At 36.9% G+C, this 27,425-nt stretch overlaps 3 protein-coding genes across 12 annotated transcripts in view; 1 reads left to right on the top strand and 2 right to left on the bottom strand.

The window, feature by feature from the left end:
* The window catches only part of LOC135690037 (glutamate--cysteine ligase catalytic subunit), a 16,883-nt gene extending 5,214 nt beyond the window's left edge, over positions 1–11,669 (bottom strand). The window contains exons 1-10 of one of the 4 annotated variants that reach the window (XM_065207465.2): positions 11,517–11,669; positions 5,538–5,647; positions 4,730–4,779; positions 4,329–4,398; positions 3,954–4,019; positions 3,540–3,656; positions 2,769–2,827; positions 1,603–1,739; positions 1,381–1,455; positions 763–879 (exon numbers count right to left, since the gene is read on the bottom strand). In XM_065207465.2, coding sequence (XP_065063537.2) covers positions 763–879; positions 1,381–1,455; positions 1,603–1,739; positions 2,769–2,827; positions 3,540–3,656; positions 3,954–4,019; positions 4,329–4,398; positions 4,730–4,779; positions 5,538–5,647; positions 11,517–11,669 — 954 coding nt within the window. Of the gene's footprint in view, positions 1–762; positions 880–1,380; positions 1,456–1,602; positions 1,740–2,768; positions 2,828–3,539; positions 3,657–3,953; positions 4,020–4,328; positions 4,399–4,729; positions 4,780–5,537; positions 5,648–6,614; positions 6,757–7,690; positions 7,810–9,049; positions 9,175–11,516 lie in introns of those variants that run through there. The other 3 variants (XM_065207468.2, XM_065207467.2, XM_065207466.2) reach the window with 3 other exon arrangements.
* The window catches only part of LOC135690032 (general vesicular transport factor p115), a 72,424-nt gene extending 52,274 nt beyond the window's left edge, over positions 1–20,150 (top strand). For 4 of the 7 annotated variants that reach the window (XM_089108669.1, XM_089108673.1, XM_089108672.1 and 1 more), the window contains one exon: positions 19,776–20,150. The gene's annotated coding sequence lies outside the window, so the exon portion shown is untranslated. Of the gene's footprint in view, positions 1–578; positions 18,574–19,775 lie in introns of those variants that run through there. The other 3 variants (XM_089108675.1, XM_089108671.1, XM_089108674.1) reach the window with 1 other exon arrangement.
* Positions 15,116–27,425, bottom strand: LOC135690035 (glutamate--cysteine ligase catalytic subunit). Its single transcript, XM_065207464.2, has 18 exons — positions 26,980–27,425; positions 23,071–23,180; positions 22,595–22,644; positions 22,163–22,232; positions 21,851–21,916; positions 21,541–21,657; positions 21,244–21,302; positions 20,919–21,055; positions 20,662–20,736; positions 20,146–20,262; positions 19,640–19,778; positions 19,045–19,157; positions 18,605–18,697; positions 18,106–18,210; positions 17,704–17,785; positions 17,224–17,300; positions 16,478–16,598; positions 15,116–16,016 (listed from the first exon to the last, which is right to left on the bottom strand). The coding sequence occupies exons 1-18, from the start codon at positions 27,130–27,132 to the stop codon at positions 15,730–15,732; spliced, it is 1,971 nt and encodes a 656-aa protein (XP_065063536.1). The 5' UTR covers positions 27,133–27,425; the 3' UTR covers positions 15,116–15,729.

The raw sequence follows: 27,425 nt of genomic DNA, 5'->3' as shown, positions 1-27,425 counted from the left end.
TTTTTCAGTACTTAAATACCGCAAAGTGATCTTTTTATTCATTCTGTATCCACTAATCTTGAGATAATCTCGGTGTTATGGCAACAGAAGAGGGCCCCTACCAAACAATACGAGTTTTCATTTAATAACAAAATTAAGAAAGAATTATAATAATTTAAGGAGAGTCCACCGGGCGATCGCCCGGAAGCCCGACCGGCCAGTCCGCCCCTGGATTAGAGGACATTTTATATGCTGAAATTATTGTCATGAGGAGCTCATTAGAAGCCGTAGTTCATTTTTGCAGATTTTCTTTAAATTGGCTTTTTTGCAAAAAGATGCTCATGGATTCACCCAAAAATGCGAACTCCAGGAATATTAGTTTCCGCAAACTTAATTTTCTTATAGTTTCATGCCATCATTCGCTCTTACTTGTTATCATTAATTATCATTAAGTGTGTATATGATCATCTATTTTGTTGTTAATGAATATTCTATGGAGAAATAATCGGTCAAAAAAGTAAAGTTGGTCACTTTTTTCTGAACGCCCCCCCCCCCCCAAACAAAATTGTCTAGGCACATCACTGATTATTTGTATGCAGAGAAGTAATGCAGGAGAAGAGTAGAGTCAGGTCAAAACAAATCACTAAAGAAGGACTAAAGAAGGACGAAGCCAAAGCTTATTTTGTTGATAATGTAATGTTTCCTAATCCGCAAGCTCAAAGGAAATAATAATGCAAGCACCAATCGGATATGTAGAATTTATCAGATAGTATTGCTATTTACCTTGAGCCCTCGTTCCTCTTTGGTTCTGTCGTCTGCGGCGCCAGAAATGATTCCCCATCTGCAGTCAGTGTTCAGAAGATACCCTTTTGTCGCTGGGGTAGCAGCAGACAAGGCAAGCTACGGTTAACAAATATCAAAGTGTAAGTGTCAGTGGCTTTTGGCGAGCAGCAAGAACTCTTTAACTCTTTATGGCGGAAAAGATAGGGAAAAAGCTTGTGTCCATAGCTCCACTACTTTACTTGAAATGTCATGCCAACGTCAAGTTACAGAGTAGAGAAAATACGTCCCAATTCTCCGTTCTGTGGTTAAGTAGAGGCTAACTGTATGTTACATCGCTTCACCAGTAAACATTGTATTGAAATTTCTCAAATCTTGAAATTTAAGAAAAACGAAAATCTATTTTTAAATCGGAGATTTATTTTCAGGACATTTCACAATCAAAAGCTCGTAAACTAATTAGTCATTACAATTTCTTTGTGTTTTAAATGATTTCAAGTAAATTTTGGCTTTTTTAATTCGTCTTGGACAATCATTTCGGCCTGTAGCTATCTCAACATCATTCAGCATTCTCGGTGAAATATGTCTGGAGAACTAATTGTGCTTGTCAGAATTGCTTACCATAATTGGGGCCAATACAGCCAGCTGATCATACAGAGCTCTGGCTTCATCGATATTGCACCCTTGAAGCGTCACCTATGACATACAGAGACATGGTTGATATTTGCTATGTATTGATTTTATCATAGAATCCGAAAACGTTCCCGAAAACATGGGCAGTGAAAAACCTTAAAATTTATCATCTAACATTAATTTTGGCGCAATATTTTGTAAATAACATACTTGCGTGCAGCACATGCCAGAGCCAAAAAGGACATTGTCTAAATAAACGTGATTGGGCCGGGAATCTCTGGCAGCTTGACCGTCGTCGTGTCGAAACGTCTCCAAGAAAGGATCTGGAGTGTTCAAATCACGGTAAACTGAAAGGAACGGATTACTCGTAAATGAACGTATTAGGTACCTACATCGAATAACATTTAATCATTTACGCAACCTTAGATAACATCATAATAATATCAGTTTGCTTGTCAGCAGGGACGTAAACAAGTGGCTAATTTTAGGGGGTCGTGAAAGGTTGAAAATTCCAACTTTTCCTGATGAATTTTATCTTTCGACCTGTTAATCTTCTGTACCTAATAAATTGATTTGGAAATAGCCTTATGGCTTATTCCAGATTTTTAGGTTCTGTATAATTACCCACATTTTACTTATAGTAATTAGTCTTAAGCATAAAAGCACTAAAGAAGATGAAGGAAATCTCTAAATTTTGGTTAACGCAACACGAACATTGAATCTTTCCGTAAGATTTAAAGCAACATTAAAGCCATGCCAGTCTAGATCTTGGATATGTTTGATGATAAAAATTAATATTCTTTCAAGTCAATGAACAGCAATTCTGTTCTTTTTCTGCTTTGCCCATCTTAAAGCTATTTGCTGCAGATCAGTTTTATATAAAATGTCTTTTTCACAATATAGAAGCATCAAGGAATTGACCATTTTTTCTTTTGTTCTTGATCAAACGAAAATTTTTACAATTTTCAAAGGGCTAGATATCCTTTGCTTTTTGGAACTGATAGGGTGATCTGAGGGCAAGTGCATATGCACGATTCGTAAGATAAAACACTCGTCTTTGATCAAATACTTCTGCTGCCGCTTCTTTTATCAATGTTTTTTGGCTTCTTATCACCTTTATCATAGCAATTTATGATAATATTAAAGGAGTTCTACAAAGTGCACGGGGAGCTTAGCATACACTCGTTAAGAAGCGTTGAGAATTTCTAGCAATGGAAGACTTTTAATGTTTTCAATTGAATTGGCTACTCGTTGTTTCTTAAAAAATTCCCACTTTCAATTGTTCCAAACGTGTAGCCAAACGGCGAAGAAGTGACAATGCTGACGTTCTTCAAATGCGCTTCCTATGTGTGAAATATAAGAGTTTCCCAACTTACTTGGAATGTTCTGGGTAATTCTTTCTCCTTTTCGCTGCATCAGTTTGCTTGCTGAGTTCCTTTAGATGAAAAAAGAGCATATTAAGAAAACTCTCTGCACTACAAAATGCAAATTTGAATGCTTGCAAGAAAATTCTTAAAAATCGGATATATATCATATCAAATCATCATCATCATCATATCAAAGAAAATGGCTGGGGCGGAATTGTGATTGCAAAGGCGGTCTGAAAAAATGTGTATACAGAGTCCCTTCATATCAGCACGTGACTTAACGTATCGGTCAAGGTTTAATCTTGACACTTTGTACGGAAACGTCAGAAAATGATGAGTTGTGCTGCTTGTTGCCTGTAGACGCTAGACGTCACTATATCTATATTATCAGTTTTTCAATTCATACAAGGACCGAGATACCGGGGGAACCGGGGAGGGGGCGGGGGCTAGGCCCCCAAAAAACTTAAGCAGCAAAAGTAGAATACTTTTATCTTGTAAAATATTGCTGTTGTTACACTTATCTATCAGGGCTGGACCCCCAAATAAAAAATTGTGTCTCGGTTTTTGATTTCATTGGCTTTAGTTGGACATTACAGTAATGTCATTTGAATCAGTTGCCTCTCTTTGATCATATTTAAAATCACGTCAGACTCTTTGATCCAATAGCTTGAGTTGAAGGGGAAGTTGCCAGACTTTCCAAAGAAATCAGCAGGTTCTCTGGGTTTTCAGGCACTACTTGCTCCACATGAACAAATAGCCTAAAATGGCCAAAAAACTTACATGTATCGAGGATGCATCTGGGTTATGCATGCATCTGGAATGTAAATTGACTTCATGACTGGGTTCGTTTCCGGGTTCACCTCCAAATGCGGTGATGTGAAATCTGGGCAGCCAAGCCTATAAGTGGGGCAAAATGTTTGTATCGAGCAATTTTTCAGCTTTTTAATTGATGAATACAATTATTTGGAAAGGAGAGGTCAGGTATTCGAAGAGAGGGTTTATAGATGACTTGGACAAATTGTTTGAAGGGGCTATAGCAGAAAAAGGTTTAAGCCACTTCTGCGAGTTTTAACAAATATGGTATACGAGTTATAATTTGATATTTCTTATTATACCCTCTGAGCACGAATAACGGGGTTTTATTGATCTTTGTTAGAGATTTATGCTGCCAAGAAATACCAAAATTATTCATACCTTGGAAAAACACACAGAGGCAAAACAATTTCATTGTGGCCTAGCAAAGCCTGGATTTCTTTGCGCCTGTGAGAAATAAAAAATGATTCATTCTCAATAAAAGTTGAGAGTTAATTGTATCAGTGAAGAATATATTGAACATTATTCAAAATTATTAACTCTAATTTTAGTTTAGACTGCTTTGCTCAATACTAAATCAAAAGTAGAAATTGAAAAAATGACATTTCAAACTGCAGCTTGTATTGTTTGAAGGTATTTTTAAAGAACATGGTACCCAATTCAAGCAGGAAATGACAACAGGGTTATTAATGCTATATATTCTTTCTCCTGAAACTCTTTTTGTAAATATTTTGAACTATTTCCTTTCTTACTAACCTCAGTTTCATATTTGCCTCGATTCTGTTGAAATGTCTCATGCAACCACCGTAAGGTTGACCAGGGCTTGCTGTGATACAAGAAAGCAGAAAAATCCAGATCTAGCATTCAGAACTAATAGTTATCCTAACCTTAATATTGTCGCAATTGCTCAGTCTTAGCAGGTCTACAGGAAATTAGAACTTCTCACTTACAAATTCACCATCTCTAGGTGAAATGTAAGAAACAGCTGGGTGATGAAGGTTGTTGTACATTGAGATAGCCAAGCAGGAGAGGGTAGGCCTAAATGTAACTGAATACTCAGGCATTTATCATTTAAGGTAACAACTCTTAGTCATGGTTTCATCTGATGAGTTTATTTTCCTGTACATGAATACACCGAAAACTGGTTAACTACTTACATTCAATCATGAATTCACCCATTTCCAAACGATACGCCGTCTCTGTTTTCCTAAAATGGACGGAAGTCTATATCATGAAATACTACTTTTAAACCACGTATAAAAGGAAAATTCCCAACCATTGAAACTTGGCGAAAATAAACTATGCAACCTTCATCGTGAAGTCAAAATTCATGGTAAATCAGGTATGAGTCTCAACCAAATCGTAAAGAGCACGGGGAAAACGGATAGCAATGTGATTATTGTTCATGTAGGGACAAACAATCTCAAAACATAAGAGCTGTCAACAGCTATACTCACGTCATTGAAAAAACACAAGAAAACAATCAAGATGCCAAAAATCGCTTACTCGTCCATTTTCCTCAGAAAGGATGAGCTCAATAAAATGGCGATCACTGTCAACAAACATGTGTCTGACGAAGCTGAATGGATTTGACTTTATAGACAATGATAACATTCTCTACAGCAATCTTGCTCATGATGGACTCCACATAAATACAGGAGGAGCAAGAAGCTTAGCAAGAGCATCAATGGACATGGAATAGGGATGGGTAAAGAGGGGTGGGTAAAGAGGGATGCGGGAGGTAAGAGGTGGTAGAGATTCGATTGAAGAGGAAGGGCAAGGTGCATTTGTCTAAAAGCAATAAACTAGCATTTTAAGTTTCAAACGAGATTTGTCCAAGCACTGCCCTAAAGAACTTGACACAAATGTTTGAAAATTCCAATACTGTTACTCTGGATATGAATTCATTAAATCAAACCCATCGTATGTTAATTCTATGTTAGATTAAGTAGATTATTCTCTTACCCTGGGTTTTCATGTTCTTCTTTCTGCAATTTTGGCAAAATTTCTGAGGATTTGAGAACCAGTTTAACTGTTTTATTCTCGTGATCAAAAGCAAGCATTTGATACTCCATCTATAAAATGAAATTAAAGTAATCGGTTAAAAAAGTATAGTAACTCTATGTAAACCAACTTACCGTGCAATAATTTTCCTATAAGCAGTGCCTAATTTAAGGGACTTTCACAATACCACTTATTATGCCTAAAAATGTTTAGGCCCCTCCAGGGGGGCCCAGAAATTTTTTAAAACTCAAAACCCTAGATTGGCTAAAATTGCATTTCCGAGACATAAAATGATTAGAATATGATGTGAAAAAAGGAATGAAATTCACATTTACTTTTAAGATTTTTTAATAAACATAACGCATAGAGAGTCACAACTAAAGCCCTGTTTACACTACACAAACTAACCTGGGTTTGTCCTAGGTTGAAAGTAACCCCGGTTGAACCCTGATGCGTTTACACTGGAAACTGTCAACTTTGTAGTGCAAACGGAATCAAGGGCGAACCTGGGTTAGTTTGATATCGACGCATGCGGAACAAAGGCAGATTGAAGGTGAGGATAAACAAAATGGCGTGTATTGTGTTTATGAACTTTACAAAATACAGTAAATCCACTTTACAAACAATTATTCCCAGTGCGGGATTTGACAATAAGAAAACTTTGCGTTCGCCCTTTGCGCTCGCCCTTTGTGTTCGCCCTTTGCGTTCGCCCTTTGCGTTCGCCCTTTGCGTTCGCCCTTTGCGTTCTTTCGCAATAGGCACCATGTCTGTAGAAACTGACCCAGGTTCGCCCCTGGTTTGCGTTTACACTACACTTTAACTAAACTAACCCAGGTTCGACCTAGGGCGAACTCACCTTTTGAGATGGGCTGACTAACCTGGGGCGAACCTGGGTTAGATTGCGTTTACACTACAAAAATCTAATCTGGGTTAGTTTTAACTTGGGGCGAACCCAGGTTAGTTTGTGTAGTGTAAACAGGGCTTAAGGAAACAAATCGGATCATAAAGCTGAAATCAAAGCAAATAAACATTAGTTACCAACAATAAACCTAAATGTCCAAGGGTAACAGTTTCCATGTAGATTCAAAACTGGACTTGCTTTGGTTTTTGGCTTTTTTCAGTCTTTTGCCGCTGAAGGAAATCCCCTGCCTCTTTGAATACGCAAACGAACCAGCTTTGCTGTTTTGCTTTCTCTGGACATCTTGCTCTTCGTTCCTTGTCTGTGATCCAATCAAGATCATATTTTGGACCACATGAAGATAGTTTCGCAAAGTGGTGGATGATAAGGATGATCTATTTGAAGTCTTAAGTTTATTGTATCTACTAATGAGCCTCTCTACATCAGCAGACTGTGGTTTGGCAGCTACAAGACGAGCAATCGCAATTGTCAGCACTGGATAATACTTTTCTGATGCCAGACAACTCAGTAAGGGCTTGGTACAAAGCGACTGCAGATGTTCCATTTCTGAAGCTTCTTTGTATTCACTTAATCGGGGCAAATAACCTTGTGGCATGCTCGCAATTGCTCATTTGTTGTGCTGGAACTTAACTGCTTGAGAGGACTGAGTGCGGTTGTTGATGCCAAACTATCATCATCAAGGTGATTATCCAGGAAATTGATTAATAACTGAGACCCCGTTTACACTGTGCCGGATAAATTTTATCCGCATGAAATTTGTTCGGATTGATTTGCGTTTACACTGTGCCGCCATGTGCCGCATAAATTTTGTCCACTTTGCCCTCCCGTTCACACTGTGCCGGATAACTACAGTCACGTGACCTGAATCATCCACAGAACGCTCAAAACGAGGTCATCTCTAGGCAACCGATTTTCAATAACATCATAATTCCCGCCGAAACGCCAAAGGTTCAGAGACTTTTCCGTCATTCTATAGAATCAACTTCTTCGTGTTAAGACGAAGTCCGAGGAAATTGTCAAAGCACATTAGGCCAATATAGTTTAAATAATTGTTTGTTTGAAATAAAACGTCACAGAAATGGCAAACAAAGTAGGGAAAGCTGAAAAGGACGCCAATTTCACGTGGAATTTCACGTGCATTGAAATTTGCCGCTGCAGCCAGTCTAGATAAAAGAATAATCAGCGTTTTTATTACCTTTGCCCTGAGCTCGTACATGTCCCCGCAAAATAATGTCAAAACGACGACGACGTGCAGATTGGTGAAAGCACGATTCTGTTTACGAGAAATGAGATTTGGCGCCACCTCGCGCCACCTTCTTTCTCTTTATTGAAAGAGCCTCGCAGTAAATCAAAATCAACCTCACAGTGGATGTGGATAAAATTTATCCGGATAAAACCGTTTACACTGTACCACATAGCTATCTGAACTAATTTAATCCACTTTCCTAGGTGAACTAATTTTGTCCGGATAGCCGCTCTCAAATTCGTGCGGATAGCGTGGGTCTAGTGTAAACGGGAGTCCTATCTGAACTAATTTTCATGCGGATAAAATTTATATATAAAATATATGACTTCATTTCTTATCGCATCAAAGCTACGACGGTCAGATACATATCTATTGTATGTTTCTCTTCTTATTTCTCTGTCAAAACAACACCCTTGAATTCATTTCCCTCCTCTAATTCCGACAAAAATGTTTCTTCCCACCCACCAGTTAGGGGATTGTGGTTCTTCTCTTCTAGCCTTTTAAGGACAGACTGCTTTTTCTTTGAGATGTCAGAAATCAAGATGTCGTCGTCTTGAAATGCCTGATGAAATCTTTTGTACACATATAAAGATATCTGCAACTAAGCTCATCAGATGAATAATATCCTTGTCTAGCCAAGTATTTAGGTGACCTTTAGCTTCTTTATCAGACTCATTCTCAAAGGATTTGATCGATGCTCTCCAATTTTTCAAGACACTTCGAACAGTTCATGACAGAATTGAGTCCAGCGCACTTCAAAATATCTGGGATAGTGCAAATATTGATAGTTACATTCCTTTGCTACTTTCTGGAGGCCCTTGGTTCTCACCGCTGATACGTGAAAGTAGGTACTCAATAAAGACGCATCTTTAATCAGCCTATCCAGCTCTACCACTTCCTTTGTGACAGAATTCCACGCGAGACTGATCCTGTGGGCAGCACACCAGATCTTTATCAGTGGAAGATTTGAATTGAACTTTTTTGGGTAATCATCACAAAGTGCCCAGAGGCCATTTTTTGCACCCGTGTTCATGTTATCGCCATCAGTCACAAAGGATGATGTCTTTCCGAATAACCTTAGCTCCTCTTTCCTCTGATTCTCCAAAGCCAAGAAAGTAAAGGGAATCACTGCCATCTTGATGCACAACTTTGGCTTCTAGGTGATTATTGTGTATTTGCATACGATCAACAGCACCATCGGTTCTCATTAATACTACAAGACTCTGTTGCAATATTCCTTTCATATTTTGAATATCTGCCTTAACGATAAAGCCTAGAAGTTCTGCATGACTTCCAGGAAACAGATACCTGAAATCGTCAGAGGACATGGAAAAGTCATTCATTGTCCCATTGTCCTTGAAGTAAACAGCTCTCATAGCGGCAACCTGATGAGATGGCCATGACTACGCACTTAGAGTACCACGTTTTGCATCGTTGAAAACAGTTGTCATGTAGGCACCGATTTTTCTGTACAACCGCTTATATGCATTACTGATCGGACAATCAATGGTGGTCGGGTCTTCGACAATGGCAGGCCTATCAAGTTCTTTTAACCGGTCTGCTCTACATGCTGCCAAATGCAATTCTGACTCTTTATGGGTATCCATATAAGCTTTCTTTATTTCGTCCCCCTCTGGGGTACAAGAAGAGGGTACCTGCTTGCTTTTTTGATGAGATTGCACAACATCGGGATTGTCTATACAAACTTTGCATCTTACTTTCTTTCTCCCTTTACTACCAATCTTCTCAAAGCAATAATTGATAACTATTTGTTCACGTTTTCGTTTGAGGGTTTGAGAAGAATCCCCAACGTTGCTGGTGCTCTGATCATTTTCATTGCACTGCTCTTCTTGCTCATCTACTCTCTATTCCTCTGCCTCTGACTTTTCAGTTTCCACATTTTGAGTTACTTCCTTATTTATATTTGCACCATAACTTTCCTTTGCTGTACTTTCACCAGTTTTCTTCTGAGGCACTTCCTCGTTTATACTAGAACCAAGCCTTTTCTTTTCTTCACTTTCGTCAGTTTTCTTTAACAAGAGTTTAGCATTTTAAATATGTAAGGAAATAGTCAAATAGAACTTAAATAAGTTTCATAACAAATGAACTACTGCAGCCATTCAGCATTCTAAAGATAGATTCAAAAGGCCATATTGAGATTAACTCAAAGGAGGCTACAAGGCTTAATATTGGAATGAGGCAGACTCATGGCAGATAAAGAATAGTTTGTAAATATTAAATAGCCCGTGGCCTTTCAGAGAATAATATTAAATAACGCTGCCTTAATGTTATTCCAGTGTTTTTTTAAATTGCTGACTTGCTCATCAGTAAATGATGGAGTGCTATATTTGAGTCATTTCAAATATTGGCTAATTAAACTCCAGACATTTTGTCAATCTGAAAAGAGTATTCCGGGAATCCTTTAGCTGTTTATGTGCCGAAGCAAGGTTCGAAAAGATTCGAAAAACCTTGTTTCAATTTCAAGGAAATCCTCCCACTAATTCCAGATTTCAAGACCACAATTTGGATTTTCGAAACCACTATTAGTGTACAAGACCACATTTAATTAGGCACTGCCAATTAGATATCGGATTACGTCAGAAACAACCTGAGAAAGAATATTCTAAAATCATGAAAATATACATAATATCAGTTAATTTATAATTCAATTTTATTAACTTGAGCTCGTAGTTGTTTCACCAGCGTTTCAAGATGTTTATACCACAGTGATAAAGAATTTTCGTCCAACAAGTGTCGTCTCGTCGCGCGACTACTAGCAAATAAAATCCTGCCGAAAGTGAAAAGCGACTTTTCATCGATTCTTTATGCTTTTAAAGAAGGTTACAGTACCCAGCATGGTTTTTTTGGGTTGTTGATTTGGTTTGTAGCTGTAAAAATTTTGAATTTTTTTCTGAGATCGAAATCATACTTGATCACGCTATCCTATCGAGGCAAGAGCAAATTGTCTTGAATGCGAGGGTTAAAGTTTTCGCGGAGACAAGAAAAAACGAATACTTTGCACTGGTTGTTGACGAAGCCACAGATATAAGTAAAAAAGTATCTATTGTATCAAAGACTATGTTATCAAAGAGTATTTCATGGGAAGACGCGAAGGGAGAGAGGTATTGCTACAGAGCCACTTTGTAAGGGAATAAAGGATTAGATGCTTGTTTACATTGAAAATGCTTTTAGGCTATTCATTTGACGGAGCTTCAGCGTGGGTCAAACTGGGACGCCTGATCAATGGTATAAAAATGATCAATCAGTTTATTTTACTGTCTAACTCACTCAAGTGACCTCATTATCAAAGATGCTATTTCCAAGAGCACACTTTTTTCGAATGGGATGTGAAGATGTGATGTCAAGAACGCTGTGATGGCAAAATCTTTATGCGCTTGCAGGTGTCTCCCCTAAAAGAATCATGCTTTTAAGAGTGTTGCTTAATTGTGAAAACGACCACAACAACACAGAAACGCAAATATTGTAAAATTTGTCATTGGCATGGTGCTGCAAAATTTGTACTGCGATATTATTGCAGTTGGCTGTCAGTTATTAAGGCAAACGAGAATCACTTACAGATCTATACGGTAAAATCATAGTTTATGATTACAATTTGCCATTCATTTCGAAAGACAATTTGACAATCCCCTTCCAAAAAATATAACCTTCTCACATTGATTTGACCTTACTTGCTGTTGAACATTGGCTTACCCTCTCTCTGTCGGTTGGAAAACAAAACAAAATTGGTACAATATTGGATAAGATAGGAAGTTACCTCGTCTCCCCACTTTAGTGTATCGTATGTCCTGTTCTTGACTCGGTGGAACGTGTTGATAAACTGAATGATGCCGTGTTTTTTAACGTAGTCAGTATATTTCTTGATCTCAGAAAATGAAAGATTTTCTCCACTGAATGTGAGAAGACCCATGGCTTTTGTAGCTGTGTTGAATTGCCGATGAGTTCACTCTTCTTGTCGAAGTAAAGGTGCCTTCAAAGTCTGCTCAGACTTGACGTCAGAATTGCTTTCACAATGAGGGATTTATAGGTGAGGCACACTCTTGTAAAGAAATATCTTGCTTGGAAATATAGATGTGATAGGGTTTGTCGTAGCTGCAGCTAGAAAAATTTTTTAAATTGATATAATGTGGACAGCACATTAAAGAAAGCCCAGGTATTCAGACCTTTCTTGTTTCTTTATACCAAAGAAATCAAGCAAGACGCATGCAATTGTCCTTTCCAAAAGAGGGCACATAAAAGATCCATTCCTCTTACCACAGGTGTAAACAAAAAGAGCATGACCGCAACGCACTGTTCTTGCACCAAAATGACCGTACTGTGGCTATAAGTTGTGCCTATGTTTTTCATGGTTGTAAACAATCTTTTGGTCGTGTGCAAAGTAGGATTGTTATTTAGGAAAAAAATATTATCATAGATATATATAATGTAAAATGTTGCTTAAATCGATTGAGTCTCAGGACCTTTAAAAAAGCAGAGGATGGCCAATAAATGATGCGACGTAAATCGGTTAAATCTTTCCTTCTTTTCTTTCGATAAAATCGTCCCGGCAGCTACATAACTTGCATGCTAACGACGGCATAATGATTAACGCGCGACGTGGGCATAATCTTTCACAAGAACTATCCCAGAGGTCTTCCAAAACTGATATATCTTCTATAAATATTTCCAAACGACTATGAGCAAAACGAAGGCGACAAGATCTTTCACAAGCATCTTGCCCCTAAAACGGTGCATGCCTAAACTGCTTTCTCTTGCTGCTACTTTTCCATAATTCTTACCGCCCAAGATGAGGTACGGGGCCCCCATATATACTGAACCAAAAACAATAAACATACGTAAAGTAGCGCGATATCCTAAAATACTGGGTTGCTATGGCGATCTACTTAACATGCTGATAATTGACGTAGGTATGAAGTTACTCATAATAATACAAAGATTATCCTAATACACGTGATAGAAAAATGCGGAACGAGCAAGGAAAGTTACAGATAAACAAGAGTGATTAGGTAAGGAAAATCAAACGAATGGACTAGAGAGAAAGGCCTAAAATTAGCAGTATTACAATAAGATAAATTTACTGCCATTTGGTAACGATAGACAAAGGATCAATTAAACAATGATTTTTTTAAAAATATCATGCTAGATTAATATTATAATAAAACAATAATATTATGCTAGATTAGTATGAAGAATCGATTAAACAACTGAATTTACTGATTGTTAAGGCTCTTGGCGGTTAGTAGAGCCAAATAAGATATCCCAAAATTCAAAGTTAAATAATATCAGAATTATGCCAGAGTTATGCTAGATTCCAAATTATGCTAGATTTTACACTAAATGACGATTTTTTGCCAATATCATGTTAATATTACGCTAGATCAGGTCACACTGGCACCAGCCCACAAGGGAGTGGCTGGAACGTGGCTAGGTGGCTTGCCCCTAAATTTTTTACGACCACACCCTTTGAAACACCGGAAAACACCCCTTTCAGAAAATACTTGTTTCTTTCAGTCCTTATTCATAAACATAACGATTCAGAGAAAATTTCAACTAATATGAAATTACAAAACCGAGCTAGATAAAATGAAAATTTATCTTTGACCTCACAAGATAAAGCAGCACCATAAAAAAGAACGTGTTTCCAGCAGAACTGCTACTAATGGGCTCGATAGCGTGAACTTTCAAAACATTTTCCAACTTTTTATTGCAAAATAGTTGGGAAGGAATATTATGTAGCTGTAACATTCTCAATAAAATGTTCCTCCCAGCAGAGCCATCGCTAGCGGGGGTGGTAGAAAATTCTTGTCGGCAAATTTTCGAAAAGTAGAGTTTTGTCGGTTTTGGCTTTCAAAGTTCCCAAAGCAATAGCTTTAGCAAGCAGTGGGGATGAGTTGAGGATAAGACCGAGAAAGTATCACCCAAAAGCCCTCAACAATGAAAAAAGGCACAGATAGGGCTATGAATGTCACGGAGAGGCAAGTGTCCCCCAAAGGCAAAGTTTGTTGACAAACTCTGAACTCTGAACGCTGATCCTGGAGGTACTGGAAGCCCCTGTGAGCAGGACCGTCGAGAGAAGGAGCAAGGAGGCAAATTGCCCCAGGTCCTTGAGGGGGCCTCGTAAAATAATGCATTCCATTTTACGAATAGAATTAATGAAAAGTAGCAAAAAGTATGCATAAAAATGGTAAAACGTCCTAAACGATTGCCAGAAACAACTGCAAGAAATATTCTGAAATGCATTGTAAGATAATCTTAATGGCATGGTCGCAAAAAAATTCTGCTCTCTCGGGTCGTAGGGGAACTCGCCGTTCGGCCCCCCCAACGGCCTTTGAATCCTCTTGGCGGCCCCTTTGAATCCTCTTGGCGACCCTGCCTCTGAGATTTACTCATACAAACCAAGTTTCTATTTAAACGTGCTGAATTATTTATATAAACGAGGGTATCTCCTTGCTAAAAATTTGACTTCTAGAGTAAAATCAAATGGTACTCTCAGGTACGCGGAAATTGAAGCAATGATTGACTGACGAGAACATATAAAATATACTGCGTCAAAGTGCTACACTGAAAAATTGATATATTTTAGGCCACGCCCTTCTTTAACGGCAAATTGGTGACTGGCACGCACCTAAGTGAAAGTGTTTGGCGACGGCCCTGCCTCCCAGCTACCATGGAGAGGCTTATTATTGTTCAGCTGCTGTAACCTTGAGAGAAATCTTTCAAATGCTTCTCCAATTTAAAACATCCTAGTTGAATTACTTTGTAACTTTCTCTGATATCTACTGAAAGATATCACATAAACTCCAAAATGCATTACGGGCAGGAAATCATAATCTCGGTCTTGGTCTGAAGGCTCAGTGTGTTTTTTGAAGCAAGTCATTAAAGCAAACTAAATTGAGATGATGTCTTGAAGTTAAAGCTGTATACAAGAATCCATCTTACTTCAAAATAGCACACAACAATATCGTAAAGCGCAATTGATTTTTCTCCGCATGTACTGAAGCTTCGAGTTCTGAAGTTTCTTAATTCTTCTTTATTGTCCATTGCTTATTTCATATCGCAATTTTCTTATAAAAAATGAGTGCAATACATAAGGCTGGCATTTGGCATTCCCTTCGAATTGAAAAAATGTTCCTTATTCTATCTCAGGCGTTTTGATTGGTATTTTATGCTGCACTGCTCAGAACATGAATTATCCACAATTACAGTTCCATAACTTACAACTACACAAAGTGAGTCAGATCCACGCTTATCTTAGGCCCCGGCCTTCACAGAAGGGATTTGTTTACATATAGATTAGCATTTGATAAAGATGATCCCTGCTAGTTGAGAATTTTACCACAAAGATGCTGCAAGAAATTATTCGATTTAAATATTTTTTCAATTACTATGCATTTTCAATTCTTACGCTTGAGTGTCAAGCTAACAGCAAAACTAATATGTGCACAGCTACATACTATACATGCTAATCCAAAAAAGATTTAAGTACAACAACTGATAGTTTCTATCTGATATATAACAATTTTTGTTTATTCAAACAGTAAGTAAATAACACGTTGCGAGTTTAATGACTTCGTAATACTTCGAATTTAAAGAATAACAATTAAAAATTCCATGATAAGGAAATTCTACAAAAAGCTTAACAAGTAAGATTGAGAATACGTGACATAAACAACTTTGTAAGGAGTTTGCAATAAAATTATAGAAACAATTACCAAAAAATCTCAAAACGAGGTCAAGTACTTGAATCAATCAGCTCAAGGTTGTCAGCATTCAGTCTGCTCTCCTGAAAGTGGAGCTCCGAAAAACCTCTTTTTCAATGGCATCATATCATTTAAGAAGATCTTTGTCGATAAAAAATGATTAAGACAATCTAAAAAAATTTTTAAATACATTTCTTATTGTTCAAATTAATTTCCCCAAACATAATAAAACCGATCAAAAATTGTGATTGTCATTTTAAAAATTTTCCTTTAACACTGAGCACCAGTGATTCTTCCACTGTGTTTTGTAATTTTCATGATTTTTGAAAATTCATCGATATGTTCTTGCATCTTTTTGCATTTATCAGGAAGATAGCAGCTTGTTTTGCTGATTGGAGCCCCGAGAAGCTCTGCGCTGCCTGCCTGGCCTACTGCAATTTTTGATGCTTCTTGGACAAGGTCGTAAACGATTTCATCTGACACCACTGAATCGAATTTGTAGTTTGGGTGACTTCGAACTTTTGATCTTATCCAGCTGGCTGTTGTCATTAACTCTCCTGTAACATTAACAGTGCAGTTACTTTTAGAAATGACTGCATAAGTCGATAGTATATTACTTTTTGCTTTAAGGTAACTTTCAGAGGAAGCATTTAAATCCAACAGCACTGGTATCCCTTCAAGGCACGGCTATTAGCTGCCTCATTGAAGGACGTCATCATCGTCTCAATATGACGTTTTGGTCAGAAGAAAGATGTCATTTATATATCTATAACTTCTGCATCACTCCAGTTCACGGTTGTCATTCACTGGGACATTAAATGTTGGCGGTCAAAAGTTGTATAAGAAAAACCATTTGATTTTTTTTTAAATAAACATGAGACAATTGTTCATATAGAACATCGTGTTAAAATTCTTCACCTATTTCCATTTTACCATATTGCAAAACTCTATAGCAAGCCATCTATTGGTTAAGAAGTACTCGATGTAAATTGTTCTTAAGAATAAACAGAATGCAAACCTGTCGCTCGCTTAGAGATGAGCCGCAAGTATTGGCTGATGGTGCATCTTGTGTCAATGTCAACATCAATGTGGTCCATGTAGGAATTGATCAAAGGTATGAGTCCAGGGAATTCGTTATCCTGTAGCGATTGAGAAGATAGCTAAGTAAATGCGAGCGTGCATGCGTGAAGTAAGAACCTATTCACAATGTAATATAATAAGAATTTACCTTTGTAGAAAATATACCACTAGCCAAAATCTTATAAAGCTGATCATAATCTTGTTACTTATCTCTGGTAGCATGTAGTTATTATTTTCTTTCACAAAATCTGTTCAGCCTAAGACTCTGGCTTCCTTTGTAATGATATTTTTAAGTAATTTTGAATAATACGAAGAGACTAAGCATATCTACAGGGCAATCAATATCGCCCAAAATTAAGGATTGCCAATAACCTTTCATAGTTTCAATGGCGACAGTATCAACATTATTAAAGGCATTGAGTCATGATAAAATGGATTGGGTATGCCTAAGTCATGATTTTCATGACTGCGATGCTATTGGTTGACCTTGAACTGGTCACATGAACTCACCTCGTACTGATTGACAAAACAATTTTCATCAATAGCAAGTTGTCAACAACGGATGCAAATATCACATGAAACAGCAGCGATCACGCCGAAACCAAATGACCCCCTAAAGAGAAGGCCTATTTACCATGACTCAATGCCTTTAAACTCAAAGAGCTGATCCCTTTGTTTTCATACCTTGCCGTTGATAATGGTATCAATGCTCATCAACTCGTAGTCACTGTTGCCGCAGTCATTGAAATTCTCATCAAAACCTGTCAAATATTATTGAAGTTAAAAATGTCAAGCAAACAAGTTTATGATTCACACAATTCAAGTCTATTTTTAGTGAAACTTTTAGCGAAACATCTCATTTCGTAATAAAACTGTTTAGCTAGTTATCTATAAAAATACAGAGGGATTTCTCAAAATATCAGTTAAAAACTTAAGTTTAGTTCTGATATTTTCAAAAACCTGAAAGGAAATTTCTTCTAATTATTAAACAAAAACAATGTATAGAGCATTTATTAGAATTTTGAAGTCTATTGAACCCATACAGGAGCTCTAGACGGTGTATCGTCTCAACTATAAAATTGATACTATGTAGGTGAATACAATTTTGTACTCACTGAAAGTCAGCAGTGTCAAATAACAATGTAATGCTACTTTTTCACTTACATTTTTCAATATTCTTCCTGAAGTAAAATTTTCCTTTGTGGGCTGCATCTCTTTTCAATGCAGTTTTCATGTTTTCTTCCATCTACAAAATCGAGAAAGCCTTATAAAAATCATAAAAATATTTTTGCTCGATTTCGTTGCTTTTGCGTACATTGCATACTCTTTGCTGCATTGATAACGAACGAAATGATTGATATGTTTGATATTTTTTCAAGGTTGCTTGCATTAGTGTAATGATTATATGGCTTTCTTACAGGGAATTCAAATGATACAAAAATGAATGTTTTGACAACCGACATTACAGGGGATTCCTTTTGACTGTTAAGCTTTTTATATGGTGCAATTAACTTTCATGCAAAAAACATATAAATTTTACAATGATTAAAAGGTTGGCTACCTTACCTTTGAGATTGGCACCAGCATGTTCAAGTTGAAGGAAAGGATAACTCTGGTCATGAGGACAACAAAAACCGTGTACGCAGCATTCTCAAAGTCAGTCAGCTGCACCTAAATATTTCAGGCAATGTGAAAATATTTCTTCTGCATTTCAAACAGTCTATAATCGTTAACATCATTACTAAAATTGGCTGCAAAAATTTTAAGAAGATGAACGTTTTAAATTCTATAAAAAAGGCAAAAACAGTTTTGTTAGATTTTGTCGCAATTGTTTGCTAGTCTAAGCCAAACAGTTGTTGTACGTTTTAGAATAATCTAGATAAAGTTTTTAATTTGCTCTGTCTTCTGTCATTAGGTAATGGGCTGAATTTTTCAATCGCTCTAAGAGGTCGCTTAAAGATAGGCTTATGACTATAAACTTGCCAAAGTATTGACTGCCATGCCAATCCTTTAGGTTAATAAAACCCACTCTATGAGCTATAACAAAATTCCAAGTATTACTAACTTCCATTGGCCTAAATTCGACTCTCCATCCCATGTCAGATCCTGGAGGTGGTGGCTTGAATCGAATCGTTTGCCAGCATGTCGATTGAATATTCTGAATTCAAGTGATAGGATTGATATCAATATATTTGATACATATAAAAATGCGAAGAATAAAGGCGTTTTAAAAGACGTTTAAAAGGAATCAATTTTTTGATACGCCAGCTTTTAGCTTTTATCAAAAAATTCTTCATAAAAAGTATGAATTGGCTAGAAAAAGATTTCTAGGTAGACTACCCACAATTTATCAAGAAGAACAAAGAAGGTACACTGGATGAACAAGAACTAGGAAGGAATGATGAAATATAAAGAATATGACGACGGTAAAACAAATATCTAATGACATTAATGTTTAACCCTGGAATAAGGGCTTAATCAGAGATCTTAGTAGAGACTGCTTACATCAAAATGTTCGAGTTCGTTTTCATCATCCACGTAGATCTTGTCAGAAAACAATGAGATTGGATCTCTGATAAAAAAGTGGGCGATGTGTGTAGCAAGTTGCTGGTCGATTCCTGGAACAAGATCACAAGTTGTTTATATAAATGGATATAGAAAAATGCTTCCGTTTTGGGTCTAGGTATCCCTGAATTCCCTTTAGATTCATTTCAAAAATCAATCTCTTAATCAACCATATAATGATATGAAGGATAACGGAAAAGGAATTTTACTATAATACGCCGAAGTACCTTCACCACAATAATGATTCAGCAATAGTCAAATTGTTCAAAGAATTAGCAAGGAGTAGAAAGAATCAATCAAATAAAAATGACGGGAAAGAATCTGGTTCACTTCAAGTCAATCTAAGCTTGTTCAATTAAATGTGAAATTAAGAAGTGGCTTTTTCACTGTTTTCTTCCTTTGCTCCCATCCTCATTAAAACCTGTTTAGCATTTCTCCTTTAACACTTTCAAGGCAGCAACAATTGCATGTTTAAAGTTTAATGAAAAGTTGGAGAACACATCCACGATGACATAATCGAAATGTTGATACTTACCAGCCTTTAGCAGCATGTCCATGTGTTCTTGTTCATAATCAATTTGAATGTCATTGTACATGGCGCCTTCTGGTGATATGTACATGTCAATAGAATCATATCGAGATTTCCTTATCTGAAATTTGTTTTCTTTCAGAGGCTGCAAAGAGAAAAGGAAAGATACCCAAAGTGACCCGAAGTACTTTGTCAACAAAAAAGAAAAAGAGGTAGGTAAGATTAGAATAATATCAAAGTTGAGTTGGATTTCTGCAAAAGGAATATCAAAATCAAAAGGAAGATGAATATTGAGCAGTCATAATTATTTGTATGCAGAGAAGTGATGCAGGAGAAGACTAGAGTCAGGTCGAAACAAATCACTAAAGAAGGACTAAAGAAGGACGAAGCCAAAGCTTATTTTGTTGATAATGTAATGTTTCCTTATACGCAAGCTCAAAGGAAATTATAATGCAAGCACCAATGGGATATGTAGAATTTATCAGATATCTTCAGATAGTATTGCTATTTACCTTGAGCCCTCGTTCTTCTTCGGTTCTGTCGTCTACGGAGCCAGAAATGATTCCCCATCTGCAGTCAGTGTTCAGAAGATACCCTTTCGTCGCTGGGGTAGCGGCAGACAAGGCTAGCTACGGTTAACAAATATCAAAGTGTAAGTGTCAGTGGCTTTTGGCGAGCAGCAAGAACTCTTTTTGGAGGAAAAGATACGTAAAAAACTCGTCTCCATAGTTCCACTACATAAATTGAAATGTCATGCCAACGTCAAGTCACAGAGTAGAGAAAATGCGTCCCAATTCTAATTCTAAAATTTAAGAAAAACGAAAATGAATTGTTTTAATTCGGAGATCTATTTTCAGGACATTTTCTGTCAAATGTTCGTGACCTGATCGTATCTTAATTGATTTAGGGTCTTTGGTTTTTTCATTGCGTCTTGGACAATAATGTTGTCCTGGTGTAATCTCAAAATCTCTCAGTGTGCTCTGTGAATGCGGTCTGGAGAACAAGTAGTGCTTGTCAGTAATTCTTACCATAATTGGGGCCAATACAGCCAGCTGATCATACAGAATCCTAGCTTCATCGATATTGCACCCTTGAAACGTCACCTATGACATACAGAGACATGGTTGATATTCGCTATGTATTGATTTTATCATAGAATCATTGACATTGCACAAAACGTAGCACCGAATTCATCTTCGAATTCATGGTCTAACGTTAATTTTGACGTTTTATTTTTGTAAAACAGAATAATTTTCATTCTTTCATCGTTCGTCAAATTTCATACCTGCGTGCAGCACATTCCCAGGCCAAAGAGTACATTGTCTAAATAGACGTGATTGGGGCGAGAGTCTTTGGCAGCTTGGCCATCGTCTTGCCGAAACGTCTCCAAAAAAGGGTCTGGAGTGTTCAAATCACGGTAAACTGAAAGGAACGGAGGTAGTTACTCGTAAATGAACGTATTAGGTACCTACATCAAATAGCAACATCATAATTATGCCAGTTTGCTTCTCAACTATAATATCAACGAATACATATGGGCCGTTCTTAATCGCTCTTCACAGAACATCTTCACACAACAACGTGTAAAGTAGAAGAGAGACCAAACTTACTTGGAATGTTCTGGGTAACTCTTTCTCCCTTTCTCTGCATCGGTTTGCCTGCTAAGTTCCTTTAAATAGAAAAATGTTTTTGTGAAAGTTGTATTTACTTGACAATGCGAAATTGAAAGGTTGCAGAAAGTTTTAATAATGACGCAATTTCCAACAAGGTTGGTACATGGCTTTATCATGGAAAAACTTTGGATAGCGAAAATTAGGATCCAATCGCTAAACAAGCAAATTTCTTGGAAATTTAATGTACTTCCTCTTTCCACATGAACAGATAATCTAAAATGGCCACAAACTTACATGAATCGAGGATGCATCTGGGTAAGGCATGCATCTGGAATGTAAAGTGACTTCATGATTGGGTTCGTTTCCGGGTTCACCTCCAAATGCGGTGATGTGAAATCTGGGCAGCCAAGCCTATGAGTGGAGCAAAATGTTTGAATCGAGCAATTTTTCAGCTTTTTAATATATGAATACGATAAACAGGTCTATTTGGAAAGGAGAGGTCAGATAAGAGATTCTTATTTTTCACTATAAGCATGAAAAATGGGGCTTTTCATTTACTTTGAGAGAAGTGTAGGCAGTAACGAAATATCACGATTATTCATACCTTGGAAAAACGCAAAGAGGCAAAACAGTTTCATTGTAGCCTAGCAAAGCCTGGATTTCCTCGCGTCTGTAAGAAATAAAAAAGAAATTACTCTCAATCAAAGTCATAAGTTAATTCAATGGAGTCAACGAGAAGCCTATGGCACATCATTTATCAATATTAATAAAAAAATTCATTTTGTTTGTTTTTTATGAACGTGGTACCCAAGTCAGGCAGCAACAACTGACAACAGGGCACTAAATATTATATGTTCTTTCTTCGGAAGCTCCCTTTGTAAATGTTTTGAACAAAAGTAGTTCCTATGTTACTAACCTCAGTTTCATGTTTGCCTCGACTCGGTTGAAATGTCTCATGCAGCCACCATAAGGTTGACCAGGGCTTGCTATGACACAAAAAGCAGAAAAATTCCAGGTCAATCATTTAAATGTAAAAGTTATCCTAAGCCTAATATTGTCAAATGTTTTCAATTGCAACGTCACATTTCTAGATATAGTGGAATAGACAGCTGATGGCGAAGAAGTTTAACGAACATTCTGTTTAACAACTAGGCTTATTATGATTACTTTAAAGTGAAAAACCTTTAAGGGTTAATAAAGCATTGGTAGCCAGCTAAGCAGTCAAGATTGGGCCTAAAAATAGCTCAATACTCAGGCGTATATCACTCCAGGAAACGTTTGGTCATGGTTTCATTTAATGAGTTTTTTGTTCTGTACATGAATACATCGAAAATTATTGATAACTTACATTCAATCATGAATTCGCCCATTTCAACACGATACGCCGTTTCTGTTTTCCTAAAATGAACAGAAGTTTATATAATGAAATATTCTTCTTACAAAATGTTCTATTGTTGAATTAACTTCAAAAACACAATGTTCACATACACTTTTTAATGAAAAGATATGCAGATGGCTGGAGTGCACAAGTGGAGAGCAGTTGGAAATGAGTAGGAGTGTGAATGCGAGAAAAAGGAGGGGGAGGTGGAAGGATTGCGATTGAAAATGCAATTGCATGGGAAGAGCAAGATGCATTTGTCTTAAGTTAATGAGCTAGTATTTTAAGTGTTATGTAAACAAGCTTTGTCCAAGTGTCCAGTACTGCCAAAAAGAACCTGACAGAATTTATTGAAAATTTAAATCGTGCTACTCCGGACATGAATTCATTAAATCAAACCTATCGTATGTTGATTCTATGTTAGATTAAGTAGATTATTCTCTTACCCTGGGTTTTCATTTTCTTCTTTCTGCAACGTTGGCAAAATTTCTGAGGATTTGAGAACCAGTTTAACTGTTTTGTTCTGATGATCAAGTGCAAGCATTTGATACTCCACCTATAGCATAAAATTAAATCAGAATAAAATTAATGTATTAAAATATTAAAAAAGGCAACATTAATCAACTTTCGGTGCAATCATTTTCCTAAAAATATTGCATGTTGGCATAAACTTAAAGGCCTGAATATAAATATTCGAAAATCTTGAAAATCCATGGAGTCGACTTTATCATGATAAATATCGGTGAAAAGTATAATTCAACATAATTAGTTACACTTTTACGATGTAGGGCTAGAAGAAGTTGCTGAGAAACAGATGGAGGGTTTTCAGTGAGTGACTCTTTGCTAATAGCCGGGGAACATTATTGCTACCCTGAAAGCAAATTGGTACAAGAATGAATTTTTGAACTTCAAAAGCATCAAATGAATCTTGTGAAATCAAGTTGATGACAACACTGTTAGATTTAAATATCTTAATATCAATTTTTCCTACATATATTAAACAATTATTCTTAGCTGCAATAGCAACAGGGGAGTTGAGTAATGGAAACAGTATTAAGCCCATCCTGCAAATAAAGCTATAAGAGAATGCGATAACTGCAATCATTTTTATCGTTGTTCGGCTCAAAAAACGTCGTTTGCAAGCCAGGGACATGGAAAAAATTACAGATCAAAGCGGAGACAAAAAATTCTCAATATTCCAAGAGAGAACAGTGACAGTCGTGAAGGCAATGATTAAATTTATATTTTTAGGCCCAGCAGCTAGCCTGAAATTAATGGTAAGCGAAGACGAGGCTGCTCAGATAGTCCGGGTTTTGGACAACGAAAAGCAAGAAGCCAGTTACTCTAAACAGCAGGTAGTGATGCGTGACAGTAATAAGGTTGTGATATCTTTCCTGGTGGCTAAAGTCACGTTCATTGGTTAAAGTTTAATCACTTGACAAAAACTGACATCTTTCGGTATTTGTTTGCTTCAATGCAAAAAAGGAGTCACAAACAGCCGTGTGGCTGCATTCACAGCTTCATGCTCAAATTCATGACGGACTGAATAGACATAATGAGCAATTAGCGTACTTTGCAGGTACCAGCTGTATATTCTGTTGTGAATCAGGTGTTTTAGATGTACTAGTTTGCCCGGTCAACACATCAGTAGAAAATATATCTATCCATCTTTGCTTTAATTCATAGAAGCATATATTCCCTGGATATTTCTCAAAATTAAGTCCAGAAACTTTTTGATCGACTGCCACATAGGCTTTTTATTCCAAAATGTAATATGTCACTTGATGTTTCCAGGGATAGAGTCTAGAAAACAGAATAGGTTTCCATAAATAGAAAAGGACCCAAAATTCGACCTTGAGGAGCATGCAACATGATGATCACTGCAAATGCGCCTCATTATGTCGTCACATTCATATTTGTGTCCTGTTTCATGTTTTCTATAGAGAAACCAGCTCTCGCCACAGACGGAAGAGAACAAAGATGGCGTCTTATCAGATAGCTTAGAGCTTCCTTCACATAAATATTCAATTTTTCTATATCCACTTATATGTGTGGGACAACTGAAAAGAAACCAGACATCAGTACTCAATGATATGATTCATAACTATGCAATCGCTTTAGTATAAACGTTCTCTTTATCGCAAATAATTAAGATTTGGTGATTTATCTAAAATTATTTGCTTGATGGAAGTATGATAGAAGATGCTGCAGCGCAGTGTCGAAAACATTGCGAGGTTTTTAAAGCTTCGAAAAAAAATTCTAAGTGAAAGTGCAAGATGAATGAGGAAAAAATACTATATGAAATAGAAAATGTAATGAATTCAGAAGAAAATAAAAAACTGCACTTTGCTGATATTTTGCAATATTAACTTATAAGCTTGCTTAAAAGTTGTAACGAAATATCTTTGGTGAAAAATGTAAATCAAAATATATTTAAGAGACACCTTGGTTTTCAAAGAAAATTATAATGAATTTAAGTAATAAAACAAAGACATATAAAATATTGAAGCAGTAAAGTTTACTATAAGAGAAAAACACCAACGCTTGGATGACTGGAGGCTCGATTCATTTGGCATTAATGAATGCTAAAAAGAAGCTGCTTGTTCTTTTTGTTTACTACTCGTAGTGTGTAACGTGGTTAATTAATGTATTAATGTGTTATTCCAGAATTTGATGACCTGCTTCAATGTTTATCATTGAACAATTTGGTATTTTGGAGCTGTTTGAATGGATGCTGCTTGCCCATTTGGCAAAGAACATGCGACCTGGATGACACATCATCAAAATCGAAAAATGTCTTTTTAGGGCTGCCAGATTCCAACTTTTTAAGGCTACCAGTCTACCTGTCTGTTAAATGGTATATTAAAGAAGGCCTCAGAGATTTTCTAGAACAAGGGAACATGGCACGTGATACAGGAACACGAGAACAACTTAAATTTCCACTGGGAACATGGAATATTTTTACTTGTTTAAGGAAACAGGGGAACATTTTATTTATTTTTTCAACGGGAACGCGTGAAAATTAGTTGTTTTTCCAAAAGGAACATAGGAACAAGTACCCTCCCCCCTTTAGAGACTCTCGTTTGATATACAGAGATAGAAGTTTGATACTTTTCTATGCTGGTATATGCGATGAAAACCTTTTACGATTAGTGGATACTGAAATATCTTCTACGATTAGGGAGAAATGTTTATATGAAAATCTTGTACATCTTTGGTAGAATTCATACTGCTTTAACTGAGAATCCCTGGAAATCCTTTGGTTTTGGTTGAAATTTCATACGCTGCTCGCAAGAATGAATTGCTTTTCGACTATATGATCGTTTTTTTCAACTTACTGAGAAAAGTATACATAGTTTGTTAGTTTGGCAGAACCAGCGTAATCGTCGTTGGCTGCCATTTGTCTAGGCAAAGAAGCATCAAGTTACTGATCTTTTCAGTGAAACCTTTGCTGGTTCTATTTATAGGACAATTTCACACGGATACCTCCATAAGAGCACCTAAACATTGGCACCTCCACATTGGCACCTCTTTAGGCACTTCCCAAACAACCCGTGAACTTTTTCTGTGGTTAGAGACTTGTAGGTGTAACTCCCAAACAATGGACACCTCTCATGACATTGACATTCAAAAAGTAGGCTCCAGTGTAGTAACAAGATATCCTTACAACGCAATTTTTGCCAAGAAATGCATCACAAAATTATTCCAATATAAATCATTAATTTGTTGAAGAAGCAAATTTTGCGTGAAGATGTGAGAAGACCTAAACTAACCCCCCCCCCTTCCATCTCCCCTCCTTACCTAATCACGCCCTGCAAAACGATAAGTACAAGATGATGTTGCGCAGTATCGGAATGCTTGCCAAATCATTTCTTGGATATTCTTCAAAAGCTCGGGGCAGTAAATGTTTGTTAAGGAAATAATAATTTGAGATCATTATATCCAATTAAAATTTCGAAAGACAATTTGACAATCTCTTTCTAAAGAATCTATGCTCCTCACGATGAACTGACTTTATTTTCTGTTCAACATTGGATTAAATATCCCCCCTTTCTCTGTCAATTGCTCTATTTGCTTTTAACGGGTGTTTGAATTTTGCGGCAACAACGGACCTGCAACTTTTAATAGGGAGTGGCAAAAATTTTTAGAATGCCATGTTTCACCTGGCCCAGGAAATTTTAGCCACCTGAAAATGGCAAGAGAAAAGAAAATTGCTGTTGCGTTTCGGCAAAGCTTTCAAAAATGTGCAATACACGCTTCAGAAAAAACCTTGCGAAATTAAAAAAGATTGAATGCTACGTATTAAATTCCGCTTGCTAACAAAATTTTGCAGAAGATAAAAAAGTTGTACTAACCTCGTCTCCCCACTTAAGTGTATCGTATGTCCTGTTCTTGACTCGGTTGTACGTGTTGATGAATTGGATGATGCCGTGTTTTTTAATGTGATCAGCATATTTCTTGATCTCAGAAAATGGAAGATTCTCTCCGCTGAATGTGAGAAGACCCATGGCTTTTGTAGCTGTGTTGAATTGCCGATGAGTTCGGATATTTCACTCTTCTTGTCGAAGGTATCTTCAAAGTCTGCTCGGACTTGATGTTGGAATAGCTTTCAAAATGAAAGATTTATAGGTAAGGCACACTCTTGTAAAGAGGATTAGTTGCCTTGAATTGACCTTTTGCAGAGAGACCTCTCCACTTGAAGTTGTACAAGTGACTGCAAACTTTGACTTGGTGATACTAGAATCGACTTGAGCTCCTCTTCGCTTTTCGTAGCAGCAGACTGAGTCGTCAGATCAAATGG

Source organism: Rhopilema esculentum, chromosome 5, assembly GCF_057945365.1.
Source record: "Rhopilema esculentum isolate cy_ngs chromosome 5, ASM5794536v1, whole genome shotgun sequence".
Lineage (NCBI taxonomy): Eukaryota > Metazoa > Cnidaria > Scyphozoa > Rhizostomeae > Rhizostomatidae > Rhopilema > Rhopilema esculentum.
The sequence above is the reverse complement of the archived record's forward strand: the minus strand, read 5'-3'. Positions and strand labels throughout refer to the sequence as shown.